This window comes from Pantherophis guttatus, chromosome 2, assembly GCF_059756535.1.
Source record: "Pantherophis guttatus breed Tessera chromosome 2, ASM5975653v1, whole genome shotgun sequence".
Taxonomy (NCBI): Eukaryota; Metazoa; Chordata; class Lepidosauria; order Squamata; family Colubridae; genus Pantherophis; species Pantherophis guttatus.
In genome coordinates this window covers 169,561,595-169,579,368 of record NC_142064.1, presented here as the reverse complement: position 1 = coordinate 169,579,368, position 17,774 = coordinate 169,561,595, and the positions used below count along the sequence as shown (strand labels likewise).

At 37.1% G+C, this 17,774-nt stretch overlaps 1 protein-coding gene across 1 annotated transcript; it reads left to right on the top strand.

Annotated features, from left to right (window-relative positions):
• Positions 1-1,720: 1,720 nt before the first annotated feature.
• Positions 1,721-17,672, top strand: LOC148115422 (cytochrome P450 2B4-like). Its single transcript, XM_087887266.1, has 9 exons — positions 1,721-1,945; positions 2,373-2,535; positions 4,314-4,463; positions 6,115-6,275; positions 11,366-11,542; positions 13,754-13,895; positions 16,359-16,546; positions 16,873-17,014; positions 17,142-17,672. The coding sequence occupies exons 1-9, from the start codon at positions 1,772-1,774 to the stop codon at positions 17,342-17,344; spliced, it is 1,500 nt and encodes a 499-aa protein (XP_087743392.1). The 5' UTR covers positions 1,721-1,771; the 3' UTR covers positions 17,345-17,672.
• The last annotated feature ends 102 nt before the right edge of the window (positions 17,673-17,774 follow it).

Here is a 17,774-nt window from a genome sequence, read left to right as displayed (position 1 = left end):
TAAACAACATATGCATTTAATGTCAAAGTTATGTGTTCAACCATGGCCTATATCTAAATGTCACTATTGTTGTGTATCTGCTCGGCATTTAGAGGGGGATTTGTCATGTATAAATGCCACACATGTTGAATGAAAATGGTAGTATGGAACAGCAAGGGTTAACTCATACTCTCCTCCCAAATGTATCATTCCTAAGCCACTCCCTACCTTTAGATCCGCCTTCCAAGTATATAAAGTAGATCACACTGTTTCTCTTTGCTTCTTCCTGAGATATCCTGTAGATGAAGAATGGTATTTGTAAATAAGCTGTTTCTTGCTGAATCATAAATAAGCCTATGTCTGTTATTGAGTCAGATCCTCAAATTTAGACACAGGGTCATGGGAGCATGTTTACTGGTTTTCAACTTTGTCCCTTAACATGACATCTGATAAGGGTGAAAGAGGAGGGGAGAAACAAGGTTTGGGCAGTTAGAGTCTATCTGAAACAAGGGGAAAAAATTCCAATTCTTGGCTCTAGAAGAAATACCAGAAATAAACACATTCTTATGTACCCTCCCAGCTCTGCAGGATCTCATTCTGGGAAATTATTAAGAAATAGGAAAGTATTTAATCCTTTGCAGTTTAAATAAGGGACAGTCCAAATTCTGCCTTAAGGTATAGATGACTGCAAATAGCTCAATTACAGTATGGGGCCCTGCTTTCTGGGACAATGCTCTCCAAATGAGAATTCCCTGCATCGCTACAATTATGCTAACCTCCCCTGGTTTGTCTTTTTAGAGCAGAAAAAATCAGCCTAGCAACAGCAATAAGCATTTAGTCTTTTATATGGCCCATAGTGATCTACAACACTCTCTGGGTGGCTTACAATGTAGAACATTATTTGCATATTGCCCCTAACAATTTGGGTCCTCATTTTACTTATCTTGGAAGGATGAAAGACTGAGCCAACCATGAGCCAATTCTAGGCTCAATCAGGGTCAATTCTAGGCTGTGGGCAGAATTTGCCTGCAATACTGCACTGCACTACCAGGGCTCCTTCATCTTACATTGCATGATTATGTAATTAATCCTAATGTATAATCATCCTAATAACACTCAAGAACCACCTGTCGTTAACTTAAATGATTCAATTAAACATTAAGAACCATTTTCACCCCTTACATTGTAAATTCACCCTTTTAGTATCTCTTTCAGTTTTGACATTAAACTATTCACAGGCACCTTACCAACAGGGAAAAGAAAAATGTGGAGGTGGTGCTCATCTCCATTTCAAAGCTGAAGAGCCAGCACTGTCCGAAGACGTCTCCGGGGTCATGTGGCCGGCATGACTAAATGCCAAAGGCGCATGGGACGCTGTTACCTTCCCACCAAAGGTGGTCGCTATTTTTCCACTTGTATTTTTATGTGCTTTTGAACTGCTAGGTTGGCAAAAGCTGGGACAATTAATGGGAACACATCTTTACGCAGCACTAGGGATTCGAACCACTGAACTGCTGAACTTTCAATCGACAAGCACTCCATATTTTCCCTCAAAACAAACTGTAACTTACCTTTGTCCACAGTCCGAAGGTAAGAATGTTGATAAGCAACTTTCCTATACTAATAGAGGTGAAAGAATAATTTGAGCTGAATGTAAACAAGGAGGTATGAAAAGGTTAGAGGAAGTGAAGAATTTAGATGTGATTGGGGATCCAGTTGGCCTCCTTCTTTCAATCTTGTCTAATTTAAACAGCTTCTTGGATTTTTGAAGAGGAAAAGAACTCAGAAGAGGATGGAGCTGACATGGGCAGGAGTTCTGCTTCTTCTCTCTATAATTTTCACCCTTATCTCATCTTTCCGAATGTACAAGAAAAAAGGGCAGCTGCCCCCTGGACCTACTCCATGGCCTATTCTGGGGAACCTCTTTCAGCGAGATGTTTTACCTCTAAACAAATCCTTTAAAAAGGTAAGATTGGGTCACTATTGTACTTCTTTGCTGTTTCAGGTGATTGTTTTGAAAGATAACTGCACATTTCCCTAATTTAAAGAGTTTGATTTATTCTATAAGAGTCCAATTTTATTAGAGGCTCATGTGCATCTTCAGTAGGAATTTTAACTTAAAGTCACCAGACAATGGAGGTTACAAAGTTCATTAAAAGATGTGGTATTATACAGTCAAAATTTTGATTATCTCATTCCCATCACCTCATCAGCTAGCAATATAGCTAATCTAATTGATGTACTCGGTAGATATTAAGAATTATTAAAGCTCTGATTCAACATGTTCTCTCTATAGCGAATTTAAGAACTATTTCAAGCATGCTTTAGAATAAATTCACCAAAAAATGCTTTATCATTTAATTCACTGGGTTTCCATCTAATTTTACCTTTAGCTTACAGCAAAGTATGGACCTATATTTACTGTCTGGATTGGATCAAAACCAATGGTTGCTCTTTGTGGATATGAGGTGGTAAAAGATGCTTTGATCAATCAAGCAGAAGAATTTGGTGGGCGAACTCATACGCCTTTTAACAGACGAGTATTCCAAAATAAAGGTTGATTCACTTTAAATTATTTAAAATTGTTTGAATTCTGTTAATATTATTGATAATTATGAAAGTTTTACTTGAAATGAAGTTTTGTTAAGATGTTGATTTGGTCATGTTTTTTGAAGAGGGGGGGGACACATTTTTTTTCACTATTTTGCTTCTGCTGGTCACTTGCGAAATCTATGCTGGTTGTTCCTTACATGCAAGAAAAATGATCCCACTTCTAACCCATTCCTTTCAGAGGGAGACAAAAAGCTTTTGAAAGAGGAGAGTTCAGCGATTTGGATTTTGAATAAGGAGGATAGAAAGAATATTAACCCCTCTGAGCTTTAATGTTGAACAAGACCCCTGAGAATATTGTGGACAGCCAAGAAGAACAAACAAATAGCTCATTGAGCAAATCAACTCAGAGTTCCCACTCAACAGAAATGATCACAGTCATTTCAATTTGACAGTCACAGTCAAATGATCATTCTTCAGACAGATTCAGACAGATTCTACAAGTCTAGCTCCCTAGAGAAGGCTATAATGGCAGGAAAGATGAAGGGAAAGAAAGAAGATGGCCATCTGCAACATCAATGAACTCAGTTAAAATGATGACAAATGTACCCTCACAAATCCTGAAGAATTAGGTTAGGGATAGATCATGTTGGAGGAAATCTTATGATTTCTAAGTGTTAGAAACTAAGTGCTAAGTAATTTGTTAGCACACAAAAAAGCAAGTAAATAAGTAATTGCAAGTGACCTATATTTGTCAATAAAGCCTCTACAGAAAAAATCCAGAACTCAAAACAACTCCCATTTTCTTCTGAAAATTGCATCTCAATATAGAAATCTATGTAGATTCTCAGACTTTTAGGTCATGGTTGTCCCAAAGGTGCTTTTTCAGGAGGCAACTGGACTTTCCTTGTTTTTTCTTTGAAGACATTTCACTTCACAACCAAGAAGCTTCTTCAGCTCTGACGGAATGGTGGAGAATGAAAGGATTTATATTCCTTTGAGAAAACTGGTAATTTGCATTCTTTTAGAGAATCACTGAGGCACTTGTGGGTTTATCTGTGTCCTTTTGGGACACATCCAACCATGACTTGATGACTGAGAATCTTCACAGACTTTTAACCATGCATTTTGGGATGAACACCCTTCGAATGGTGTGGGAGTATGAACGGATTTCCAGAGGGGTGAAAATGTAGATTACAGGAATATTCACACTACTCAGGTGAGGACACAGGTAAATCTCCAAGTGCCTCAACAACTTTCTAAAAGGATGCAAATTACCAGCTGTCTGCAAGGAATATAAATTCTTCCATTCCCCACCATCCAGTCAGAGCTGAAGAAGCTTCTTGGATGAGAAATGAAACATCTTCAAAGAGAAAATAAGAAAAGTCCAGCTGCCTCCTGAAAAAGCACCTTTAGGATTTCAATGTAGAGCCCATATCTAGTGGAGGGATTTCTTTCTATCTAAAATACACTTACAGAAACTTGTGACATGATTTTCATAGCCTCATTCATTCTTCTAGTCGTATGACAGCAGTCAAGAATGGAAAGATGGAAATTGTGAAGTTTGCTTCTTTAGTATTTCAAGCCTGGTTTACATTAAATATGAGGAAGGAACATTCTGTGATGCATAATTTATTGCAATGCAGTGACCTGTTTCGAACATGATTGGGACAAAGAGTTGAAAAAGGAAAGTGCCTGAAACATCACATTATGTGTAAATATCCTCCTTCGCCAAAGCTGAGATTTGACGGACATCGTGATCTTTTTGATGTCTTTTATTTCAGGATTCGATACTACCGATGAGAGGAAATGGAAGGAGCTGCGACGGTTCACACTGTCCACCTTGAGAGATTTTGGGATGGGGAAGAAAAGAATGTCTGAGAGGGTGCAGGAGGAAGCCCTTTGTCTGGTGGAGGAAATGGCTGCCAAAAAAGGTTCTCTAAAGAAACTGAACACTGTTCTCTCACACAAGAATCTTAGCAGGAAGAGTATTTAAAATACGAAAATGGAAAGGGCTTGTTGTACTATGTGAAGTTACAGGAGAACGAGATTCTGAACTGAAACTCAAATCCTCTGCACTTAAGTGCACAAAATAAAGAAAAGCTTAGATAGGCAGTGAGTACCCCTTCTCCTTTTCACAGTGGCGTTCAAGAGAGAAGGCGAAAACACACAGAGGGACTATAATAGCTTTCAAGGTGTGTCTTTCTTTTCAATCCAGTGTCAGCCCTCAGCTTTGTAAAATTTGCCCAGAATTAGTGAAACCTTATTGTGGTTGTAGTAACTGAAGGAACATGCCGTAGATACTAGGAAAATAATTAATTTAGTAATTATACACAGAAAAAAAACATTTTAGTCCTGGATTCTTTTTAGAATGATTATGTTAAACCAGGCTTGAACATAATGTTAAATCATATATCAAGCAAATTCAGCAACCAACAAAATACATAATGGATAAATGAAATAGGTAAACGAAGTGAGGTAAGGAAAATATGGATAAGAATCGGCTGCATGAGTGATAGAAATCTGTGATGTGCCATGGATTTGAATTAAGGCTATTGTAGGAGATGACTAGGTTGAACCTGAGGGAGGGGTCAAACAAATCATCAGTCATGAATCCCTTCATGCCCACAAGAGATCTAATTCCAGCCCACCTTGAATTCCTTCTATTTTTATCTCCCATTAATTTTCTTTAACCATTAGTAGTTCAGATTCTTGTAGAAAGCTTAAGCTTACAATAAATCTTTATACCCATTTGAACTGTCTGGATCTCCTGATTTCCTGGTTCTTGACAGGTATAAAGTGACTATTCCAGGGACTGTTACACCTTGAAAAACCATCTTCTGTGGACAAGTCTTTTCTGGAAGGAGATAAAAAAAATGTGTATGGAATAAATAGATAGATAGATAGATAGATAGATAGATAGATAGATAGATAGATAGATAGATAGATAGATGGATGGATGGATGGATGGATGGATGGATGGATGGATGGATGGATGGATGGATGGATGGATGGATGGATGGATGGATGGATGGATGAGAGATAGAATAGAAGGAGGAAGTGCTGAGGGAATAGAATCAGCAGCCAGGAAAGGAATTTATGGATGAATAAGATAGGAAATCTAAGGGCAAAAAGGAAAACGTGGATAACAACTGCTCTTATAGGCATGGAGAGACAACAATAGGCAGTTTCCATTAGGGTGGAGAACTGAAATCCACTGTGGATCTGAATTAAATGGTCATAAATTAGTGTCCCTTTAGAGATTTGTGGCTCTTTTGAATTTAATCTTTAATGGACAAATCTCTGGAATCAGAAGGGGAAAGAGTGGGGAAAAAAAGTGAGAAAACAATTCTTGACAGAAGAAAACAGCAATAAGGTTTCGAAGAAACTCTAAAGATCTAGGTTTTAATTTAATTACATATAAACTCCCCTACTTAATATTATTTATCAAAAATTACCAGTAAAATCTTTGCATAACTTCTTTGACCCATATCATTTTTCCTTGCAGTTTTGTGGTGAGGATTGTGGAAGGGGAGATCCATATTCTTTAATCTGTCTCATAAATTTCTGTGGCCTCTGTTGCAGGGCAACCTTTTGACCCAAGAAGAAATGTTGCAAGTGCTGTTTCTAATGTGATCTGTGCAGTCGTCTTTGGCAATCGATTTGATTACAAAGATCACACCTTCATAGAGAACCAGCAGATTGTGGAGTCTCAAATAAGATTTTTTACTGGTTTCCTAGGACTGGTATGTTTTTCCTCTCTGATGCTCCTCCTGCCATAAACATTCATTTTTACTAGTGGGTTTTTTTTTCCCTCTGTGTCTAAATGTTAAAATAAAAGATGTGGAGATTAGATGTGATGAGCTCCTCAATTTCTGCCAAGATCTTCTTTTTCCATGTTTTTTGATCATATCTTAATATTTCTATGCTTATTTATATAAAAAACAACTTCATTTGCCCTCAAATTCTAATTTTTCTATTTTTACTCATATTTATTCTCCTTTCTTTTTTAATAATTCATTCTTTATCCTAGTACATTTAAACATGTTCAGGGTTGCCTTTCTTCCATTTCATCTTTTTTATTGTACAGCAATCTTTCTTCTCATTCTCTTCCATCTCCCTCCCTTCTTTTATCCTTCTTACTTTCTTCTTCCTCCTCTCCTACTCCTTCAATACTTCCTCTTCCTTCTCCCCCTCCTCCTCTCTTTCTCCCTCTCTAACCTTCTCTCCTACTCTTATTTCCCCTCCCTTCCTTCCTCCCCTCTTCCCTTTTTTCTATTACTCTCTCTCCTTCTCCCTTCCTTTCATCCCTCTACTTCTTCTTTCATCTCTCTCTATTGCTGTATTTATTTTCCATTTACTATTTTCCATTGTGGTGTCCAGATAACCCCGACTTTTCCTCCATTTATTAAATATATTTCTCAGAATTCCCCTCATAATTATTAACCATGTTTTTCAACTTATTCCTTTTATCTTAAAGCCTTTGCTAAGTTAGCCTTCCAACCCTTAGTCTATTTTATCTTTAACAATATATTTCTTCTATTTTACTTCTTACTTATATTTCATTTCATTCTTACTTACTTCATTTACTAACATTTCAATTTTGTTCAATTTTACATTTCAATTTTTCATCATAATTTCAATTAATTCCTTTGTTGTTCTCCATCTTTAAGACATACTTCTTTACCATCCACTATTATTTCTCTCCAATATGTACATCTTCAAACAGCAAAACATATAACCCGTTCTGTCTTTCACATTGTATCTACTGATCTATTTTACATTAAACCACATATTTCTTCTTTTTTCTTACCCACATTTCATTTCATCCTTATTCATATCCTTTTTACAATAATCTATATATTTCTTCTAAATTACTTTTTACGTACAATTTCTACTGCTAATATTCTTCTCTTAAATCAGCATATTAATATTTTAATTTTCTTTCTGCTCTCCTCTTTTAACCATTTTCTTTTAATCTCTCCAAAATTCCCATTCTTAATATTTTCCTCCCTTTCTCCCATTCTCTTATCTTCTTCTTTTTCTTATATCTCCCTTTTTGCCCCCTTTCTCTAGTTTTTACTTTTTTAATTTTCCTTCTCAATATTTCCCATTTCCTTCTCTCTTCTTCTTTTTTGAGAGAAATTCCCCCTTATCCATTTTTATTCTATCACTGTCAATCCCAGTGTAATCATCTATATCTTTATTTCAGGGGTGAAATCTAAAAATTTTCGCTACCGGTTCTGTGGGTGTGGCTTAATTAGTGGGCGTGGCTTGGTGGTAAGGTGATTGGGTGGGCGTGACTTTTTGATCAGGTGAGCGTGGCTAGGTTGATGTCACTTCTTTGCCCTTTTTTAACCTACAAAACACAACACAACACAACTGGCTCACCCACAATGTAAAAGCAGCTGTGCTAGACCCAAAATGGCCCCTGCAACAAGCAGGAACCTCACACAGCCACAAAAATTCCAAAAAATCAACTTTCACACTTTACACACACAGCACAACACAACTGGCTCACACAATGTAAAAGCAGCTGTGCTAGACCCAAAACGGCCCCTGGAACAAGAAGGAACCTCACACAGCCACAAAAAGTTCAAAAATCCAACTTTCACACTTTATACACACAAAATTTCATATATAGCTTTGTGAGATTGTGTATGTTTGTGTAGTTAGATTGAAACCCTACAGAAACACACAAAATCTCAGAAACCTGCACAAATATTATTTTATTTTATTTTATTTTTATTTTTATATAAAAGCAGCTAAATTTAAAACTTCCTAAACTTTAAATGGCTAGGTCTAAAAAAAGAACAACTAAAAAAAACCCCAATTAACTATTTTTTTTTAAGCTCCCAAAGGGGGAAAAACTTACCAGGACAAGGCAAGCAGGCAGGCAGGCAGGCAGAAAGAGCTGCTGACCGATGAGTTTGATTGCAGGCAGGGAGATTCAGTTGCTTGCTGATGCAATAGATTGCAGGGATTACAGCAAGCGAATCAAGGCAGGCGTGCGAAGGTAAGCAAGCTGGAGGCTTGGGGGGGGAGGGATTTTTGCTAACAGTTCTCTGAACTGCCCGCTGCCATCGCTACCTACTCGCCCAAGTCGGGAGCATTTCACCCCTGCTTTATTTTCAATTATTTCCTTTTCAATATTGTCTTCTTGCTTCTCTTGTTTCTCATTCATATTTTCTCTTTCCTTTTTTTTTGCATTCTAACCAACCTTCCACTTCTTTATTTCCCTTAAATGCTTCTCTTATCTTTTGAAATATCTCCCTTAGTTCCTCATACTCCTCCTCCCAGTTCTCCATGTTATCAATTTAAAGGGCAAAGATTTTTAAATTTATTTTTTTCGTTTGCATACAGTTCAAATTCCAGTCCTTATAATTTCTCTTTTTTTCTTTTTTCTTTCCAAATAGTGTCCAATTCAAATATTCATTTAGACCATTCCAATTCCAGTCTATATTCTTTCCACTTCTTTTGAAATCGTGCTCCAGCTGTTTAGACAAACACTCCTCCAGTATTTTCTCACGATGGCCTATATAAACTTAATACGATGCTTTCTTTTCACCACTAGATATCTCTCTCCAATTCACAAGTCTCCCGACAATAAAGTATCCATTGTAAATCCACAAAAATAATTACTTCCTCTTCTCCAAATTAAATCCTTTTGTTGTTTAAAGAATACTACTCTGTTTCTTTTTCTTATCTTATTTTTAGTTTCTTACAAGTCCAGTTTTAAATTCAGGTGGAAGGTTCCTTTTAAAGTTCCTCTTTTTTCCCCCTCTCCACTTGAATTCCTGAGTGCCAATTAGCCGCTAATTACTCATTGGGACTTCTTTCAAGCTTTAAAATATTTTTCTTCTTACCTGTGAGCTGGCCAATCACTCACCCGATAACAATACTCTGTTCAGTCTTCACTCCTGCTCAAATCTTAGTCCAGTTGCTCCAGCTTGTAGCAGTTGTAATGGCCGCCTCCCCCACTGCCGGGTCAAAGAGCTGCCTCCAACCTTCTGAGGAAACTTGCCTGTTCCTCTTGGTCTTCTGAAGCGCCTCTCTCACTCCCCTGTCCCTCCAAGATTTAGTTCATACCTGAGTGGCCTAGTGCTTTTCCCTACTTTCTTCAATTTAAGTCTAAATTTTGCAACGAGGAGCTCATGATCTGAGCCACAATCAGCTCCTGGTCTTGTTTTACTGACTGTATAGATCTCCTCCATCTTTGGCTGCAGAGCACATAGTCAATCTGATTTCTGTGTTGACAGGTGATGTCCATGTGTAGAGTCGTCTCTTGGGTTGTTGGAAAAGAGTGTTTGCTATGACCGTCATATTATCTTGACAGAATTCTATCAGCCTGTGCCCTGCTTCATTTTGTATTGCAAGGCCAAACTTGCCTGTTATTCTGGTTATCTTTTGGCTTCGTACTTTAGCATTCCAATCCCCCATGATGATAAGGACATCATTTTTTGGTGTTAATTTTATAAGGTGCTGTAGAACCAGTCAATTTCATCCTCTTCAGCACCAGTGGTTGGGGCATAGACTTGGACTACTGGGATATTGAATGGTTTGCCTTGGATTTGAACTGAGATCATTCTGTCATTTTGGGGATTGTATCCCAGTATTGCTTTTCCTACTCTTTTATTGATTCCTCTCTTATATGAAAGCTACTCCATTTCTTCTGAGGGATTCTTGCCCTCAGTGGTATACCTGATGGTCATAGGAATTAAATTCACTCATTCCTGTACATTTATGTTCGCTGATTCCTAAGATGTTGATGTTCAGTCTTGTCACCTCTTGTTTGACCACATCCAGTTTTCCTTGATTCATGGATCTTACATTCCACGTCTCACCGTGATGCTGGCCATGCCTCCCCTGACCTTTCACATTTCTTAAGAGGTCCCTACGTGGGCGTGCATAAGCGCACCAGCATGCCTACCATCTCTGTCCTACTGTTCCCATTTATATGTACTCATTTTATGTGTTTATGGCTATGTTTTGCTTATTTATTTCTGCCAATTTTTTTTCATGTGTTCATCTCTATATCTATACTGTTACTTGTTTCCTTGTACTTGCTGATAAATAAATAAATAAATAAATAAATAAATAAATAAATAAATGAATGAATGAATGAATGAATGAATGAATGAATGAATGAATAAATAAATAAATAAATAAATAAATAAATAAATAAATAAATAAATAAATAAATAAATACATAAATACATAAATACATAAATACATAAATACATAAATACATAAATACATAAATACATAAATACATAAATAAATAAATACCAACCTGCCTTCCATTGAGGACCTGTATACCACATGAGTCAAAAAGAGGTCTATGAAAATATTTACAAACCCCTCACATCCTGGACATGAATTGTTTTGACTCCTACCCTTAAAACAATGCTATAGAGCACTGCACACCAAAACAACTAGACACAAAAACAGTTTTTTCCCAAACGCCATCACTCTGTTAAACAAATAATTCCCTCAACACTGTCAAACTATTCACTATGTCTGCATTACTATTGCTATTAGTCTTCTCATCATTCCTATCACCTATCTCCTCCCACTTATGACTGCATGACTGTAACTTTGTTGCTTATATCCTTACGATTTATATTGATATTGTTTCCTAGTATGATTTGATTGTTTATTTGTACCCTTTGACTATAATTAAGTGTTGTACCTTATGATTCTTGATGAATGTATCTTGTCTTTTATGTACACTGAGAGCATATGCACCAAAGACAAATTCTTTGTGTGTCCAATCTCACTTGGCCAATAAAGAATTCTATTCTGTTCTATTCTATTCTATTCCTCTCTGCAACAGATCTACAATACTTTTCCAAAAATAATGGAATACTTTCCTGGGAAACACATCAAGATTTTTGCTGAGACTGAAAAACTCAGTGATTATATCCGTGAGGAAGTAGAATTACACAAGAAAACATTGGATCCTCAGAACCCACGTGACTATATTGATTGCTTCCTTCATAGAATGGAGAAGGTAGATATAGATACTGTCTCTGCATAGATGTCTAAATATCTCCAATGTGTATCTAAGATGAAACAAGTTCACTGCATATGAAAGAATATGAAAATATTGATTCCCCCTTTTTTGTTTACTTTAAATAGCTATTTGTTGACATAAATTACTATTCCGACATAATTGTTTCTAAAGTTATCTCCCTTCAAAAAATGTGTATGTATAGAAATTTGCTTTACATGCTAATTTACACAACTTCTACATCTTAATAGGTGAAGATAATTATTGATCTTGCAACAGCAATTTCTGCTAGGATTGTTGTTGTTAGTTGTGAAGTCATGTCCGACCCATCACGACCCCATGGACAATGTTCCTCCAGGCCTTCCTGTCCTCTACCATCTTCTGGAGTCCATTTAAGCTCACACCTACTGCTTCAGTGACTCCATCCAGCCACCTCATTCTCTTTTGCCCTCAATTTTTCCCAGCATTAGGTTCTTCTCCAGTGAGCCCTTCCTTCTCATTAGGTGGCCAAAGTATTAGGATTAGACTATTAGGATTACCGTATTTTCCGGAGTATAAGACGACTTTTTAACACATGAAAATCTTCTCAAAAGTCGTGGGTTGTCTTATACGCCGGGTGTCGTTCTCCTGTAACCAGGCAGACCAGCCCGAAAGGCTCTGACGAGCCTTAAATGGCTCTTGCGATCCAAGCTCTGACGATCCCAGTTGAGTTGCCTGCTAATCAGGCAACTCAGTTGGGATCGCCAGAGCCATGTAAAAAGAAAAAACTTTTTTCCTTTCAAATGGCTCTGGCGATCCAAGCTCTGACGATCTGCTAATCAGGCAACACAGCTGGGATCACCAGAGCCATGTAGAAAGAAAAAACTTTTTTTCTTTCACATGGCTCTGGTGATCCAAGCTCTGACGATCTGCTAATCAGGCAACTCAGCTGGGATCGCCAGAGCCATGTAAAAGAAAAAAAGTTTTCCCCCTCCAGCTTGCTTACCTTAGCTGCTAGTCACAACGCTTGCCTTGCTTCGCTTGCCTGAATCCATTCCATCAGCAAGCAACTCCCTGCCTGCAATCAAGCAGGCAGGGAGTTGTGGACTTCAACTCCCAGAATTCCTCAGCCAGCAAAACAAAGCTGGCTGAGGAATTCTGGGAGTTGAAGTCTACAAGTCTTAAAGTTGCCAAGGTTGGAGACCCCTGTTCTATTAGGTAAGTTTTTTTCCACTTTGGGATCTTTAAAAAAAATAGTTAATTGGGGTTTTTTTTAGTTGTTCTTTTTTAGATCTAGCCATTTAAAGCTTAGGAAGTTTTAAATTTAGCTTTCATATAAAAATAAAAATAAAATAAAATAAAATAATATTTGTGCAACTTTCTGAGATTTAGTGTGTTTTTGTAGTGTTTCACTCTAACTACACAAACACACAGAATCTCACAAAGCTGTATGTGGAATTTTGTGTGGGTAAAGTGTGAAAGTTGGGTTTTTGGGCTTTTTGTGGCTGTGTGAGGTTCCTGCTTGTTGCAGGGGCCATTTTGGGTCTAGCACAGCTGCTTTTACATTGTGGGTGAGCCAGTTGTGTTGTGTTGTGTGTGTGTAAAGTGTGAAAGTTGTTTTTTTGGGCTTTTTGTGGCTGTGTGAGGTTCCTGCTTGTTGCAGGGGCCATTTTGGGTCTAGCACAGCTGCTTTTACATTGTGGGTGAGCCAGTTGATGTTTTTTAATTTTTATTTGGTCTGCGTTGGAAGAGGGGTAGTCTTATACAGCGAGTATAGCCCAAACCCTATATTTTAACAGGAAAATTCGGGGGTCGTCTTATACGCCCAATCGTCTTATACGCCGGAAAATACGGTAGTCTCTCAGATATAACATTCAGGCTTCTATGCTCAGATCTAATTTTTTCCAATCATACACCTTAAGGCCTGCTGTAGTCCAGTTCTAAAAAACAACCTTAGTCAAATTCAGAGTGTCCAGTCTTTAATTCTGGCAGTTTCTTGTGGTAAATATTTGATGGGTAGGCCAGATAGTCAAGCTGTTTCCTCCATGTATCAGATGTTGATCCCAGAAATACCTTAGAATTGAAAATGTTTTGTATATATTCTAAAGTCAGTCTGGTCGAGTTAAGTTTCCTTTAATTGAAAGAGACACTATGGAGAGTTTCATGAATTACTTTAATTCAATTCCAAGTAGAATTTTTATTCTTCCAGTTCCCTTTCTATTTTCTTTTCAGGACCAGAACTCATCTGAGGGTATCTACTCTCCTGAAGAACTTGTGATTACTGTGTTTGGTCTCTTTACTGCTGGGACAGTAACTACAAGCCATGCTTTGTTCTGCAGCCTCCTAGCAATGGCTAAATTACAACACATTCAAGGTAAAGAAATATCCAGAAATATATAAAGATATCAGTACTCTTAGAGCTTTCAGCATTAATCATGGAAAAAATAAACTAAATAACTGTTGTACTCAACAGTACAACTCATTGCAGTTGCTTTATTGCTTGCTGAAATACTGAGTCAAATGCATGTTTGTAGTCAATGAAAGCCATGCACAAAGGCAAGGTGTAATTCATTGTGCCTTTCAATGATTTGCGGAACAACCTGGATGATCCATTCTACTGTAGCCATTTCTGGACTTTGCCTGCTCCTTTGGCTATGCCATCGTTTAATGTTCCCACTATTCTTTTTCCTATTATCTTGGTGAAAACCTTGTAGGTGACTGAAACGATTATTGGATGATAGTTCGTTAAATCATCTCTTGTGTATAAGAGTCTCTTCAGCATTTTTCCATGTATTCAGTATTTTTTTCTTTTCTGAGGCATCTCAAGTACAGTTTTCTTACTATCTTTTATAAACTGTGGCCACCAGCTTTCATGATTTAAACTGTAACAGTCATTTCCTGAAGCATATTTGGCATTTCCTCTTTCATGGGTGTTGTTACTTTTGAGTGAGCTTGATCTTTGCATAGCTCTGAATAGAATTTTATTTCTATTAATTCTTAAACTAATTAATTACTAATCTAATAATTCTGTTTGAATTATTTTTAACATTTCCTGTCTTGTTCTTCACACAAAGCTATCTTCATGTTTTAATACAAAAACTTTCTCTCTTGTATTTATAAGCTTGCATTTGCTCTATTAATCCCTTTGTTTTCTTCAATTGCCTTTTTTACAAGCTTCATGTTAAACTGATGCGTTTCTTCTTGGATATGTTTTCTTGTGGTCTTGCAAAGTTCAACGTACTTCAGTTTATTAGTGAAACTTCCGGCATTCTTCACTGTCCATTGTTTTTTTCATTAATTCAATAGTTTCATCAAAGATTTTGATTGTATAAATTGTTTTTCCAGTTGTGCTATATATATAGTTCAAGGAGTTTTTAAATATTTGTTCATTTTGATCCATAATTTATTTGTTCAACTTGTATGCCGCCTTTATCCAAAGACTCAAGATAATGTTCACCTCTTCCAAATCTTGCAATAGAGCAAAGTGATTTGATAGATTAATCTCAAAATTGCTGTTCTCGTCTAACAGCTTATCTTCATTTTTGTTTTTTGTTACATCTTTAGCATTTTTATATGATCTTTTTGACAGTCTATCTTCATTTTAGCTTGTATTATTAACTATCATCACTTCCAACATTAAAATGTGTGATGACAGTACAATTGCAGAATATGGTTTATCACTTGGCATGATGTAGTCAATTTTGCTTGTGTACCCAGATGGACTCTTCTGTGTCCATTTTCTGCTAGCCTTTTTCTTGTAAAATGAGTTCATGATATAAAGTTCCTGTCCTTCAGCAAAATCTACTAGTCTGCACCACTATTATCTCGTTCACCATTTCCATATGGGCCGGTCACCTTTTCATCAGTTATTGTTCTTCCTATTCTTGCATTAAAGTCACCCTTTAGTATTTTGTACTGGGACTTTTCTTTGTCTTTAAGGCAGGCCACATTGCCATAAACTTCCTTGACATCATCGTCACTATAGCTTATTGTTGGTGCATAAGCTTGAATGATTTGAAACTTGTATTGTTTGTTCAATTGAATAATGCATTGGGCTACTCTGGTCTATTTTCAAATTTTACTACAGAGTGTTTCAGCTTTTGGTTGACGAGAAAACCAACTCTACCACATCGACCATCTTCAGTACCTCTAGCATAGAATAAATGCCCAGTCCTATCAAGTTCAACTAAACGTTTGCCTTATTGTCATGTTTCACATAATCTAATGATATCAAAATGAATATTATTGAGTTCAATCGGCAGTTCTTCTACTCACACTTCTGTTTTCATTGTTTGAATGTTGATTGTTCCTATGTCCAAAGTCCAAAGGCAGACTGATTTAACCTGGTAATTCTTAGCACCCTCTGCCTTTTGCTGCTGTGGTAGGGATCTGTTCACCTTAGGAGACCCTTCTGGAAATATAGATGTTCGACAACATAGCCCATGAGTTCATTTTCCCACACAATGTAATAACAGTTTAAGAAATTAATTTAAGTACATTAGTTTTTTCTCCTGATTACTATTTATTCCAACTTTGGGTAGGGACTATAATCTTCTAAAATCTCCTATGGAAACACTTTTCACTTTGTGGTTTTCAGCTTATCAAGAAAGACACAAGACAGAGATAAACAATAAGTATCTCCTCTTCTTGCACTAGAAAAATTAAAATGGTCTCTATTAAGAAATGACTTTGAGGAGGAGCCATTGTCCTGACTAGAAGCGTCTTCCCTGAATATGCTTTGGAAAACATGTTTCTATTCAAGTGGTAGTTGACTGCAGATGCTCAATATGAGAAAGTAAAAGGCTGTCAATCACATCTCAATATGTTTGTCTCACAGCTAAGGTGCAACAGGAGATTGATGAGGCAGTGGGTACAAATCGAACTCCAAGCATAGAAGACCGGTTGAAGATGCCTTTCACAAATGCTGTGGTCCATGAGGCTCAACGTTATCGGATTGGGAGTGCTGAGAGCTTTCCACGGGCAACAACCTGTGACGTAAAATTCCATGGTTACAACATTCCCAAGGTGTGCCAATAATACTAATCTACTAATCAAGATAGTGTGCAGAAGAAAAAAAAAAGATGACTGTTAGTTGAGATGATATTCAACGCAATTCAGTAGATATGTATTAATATGCCTTATTTATGGAATTGTAAGCCTAGAGTCACTATGGATAATGGGACGTATATACATTTAATAAATAAATAAATTAAACCAAATCTCTTTCCCTTCACTCCATTTCAGAATGTTTGCAGATTGCTCCCTGCTGGCCTATTTCATTTGAAACTCTTTCTTCTCTGCATGAAGCAAAACCAACTAATGTCATCTATTTCCTCACTTCCCTCTTCTAGTACATGGCTGTTGCGCCAGTCCTCTCCTCAGTACATTATGATCCTCTCCATTGGGAGACTCCAGAGAAGTTCAACCCACATCATTTTTTGGATGAAAAAGGCCAATTCAGGAAAAAAGATGCTTTCATGCCATTCTCAGCAGGTACAGTCCTCTGGGATAGGTATTACAAATCCACATGCTGGCTTGATCCATGTTATTTTTTTTATCAGGCACAATTCCATCAGGTGTACTTCCTAAATAAGCTTTATTTTCTTGTTTGCTATTGCAGGGAAGAGAGCCTGTCCAGGGCAAGCCCTGGCTAGGATGGAGCTCTTCCTGTTCTTCAGCACATTGCTCCAGAAGTTCACCTTCTATCTGGATGGGGACACCAAAGACACAGATCTAAAGTCTTTCTTTATGGTCTTCAAAAATAACAACCAATATCCCCTTATACGAGCTGTTAAACGTTCAGTGGACACTTGTGTTCAATAATTAGGACAAGGAAGGAAGTGATGATCCTTCCTTCCTTCCTTCCTTCCTTCCTTCCTTCCTTCCTTCCTTCCTTCCTTCCTTCCTTCCTTCCTTTCTCTTCTCTCTTCTCTCTTCTGTTATTTTTTCTTTCCCCCTCCCCTCTATTTCCATCTTCTCCCTTTCCTTCTTTCCTGGCACGTATTGTATCCTACAAATTCTTCCTTTTAACACCTAGGAAATGGATTGGCTGAACTATATTAATAAATATTCAAATAAAGCATGTGGGATAGCTTTTACTTTGAAAGACAATGTTAAAACTGATGTGGAATACAGATACAATGATTGTGAAGGACATTTTATTTTTTATGGCAAAATAATTACTATTATCTCTGCTCTGATAACATTTTATGGGCAAATTAAGAATATTTTTGAAATATTTCATACAAGTTTC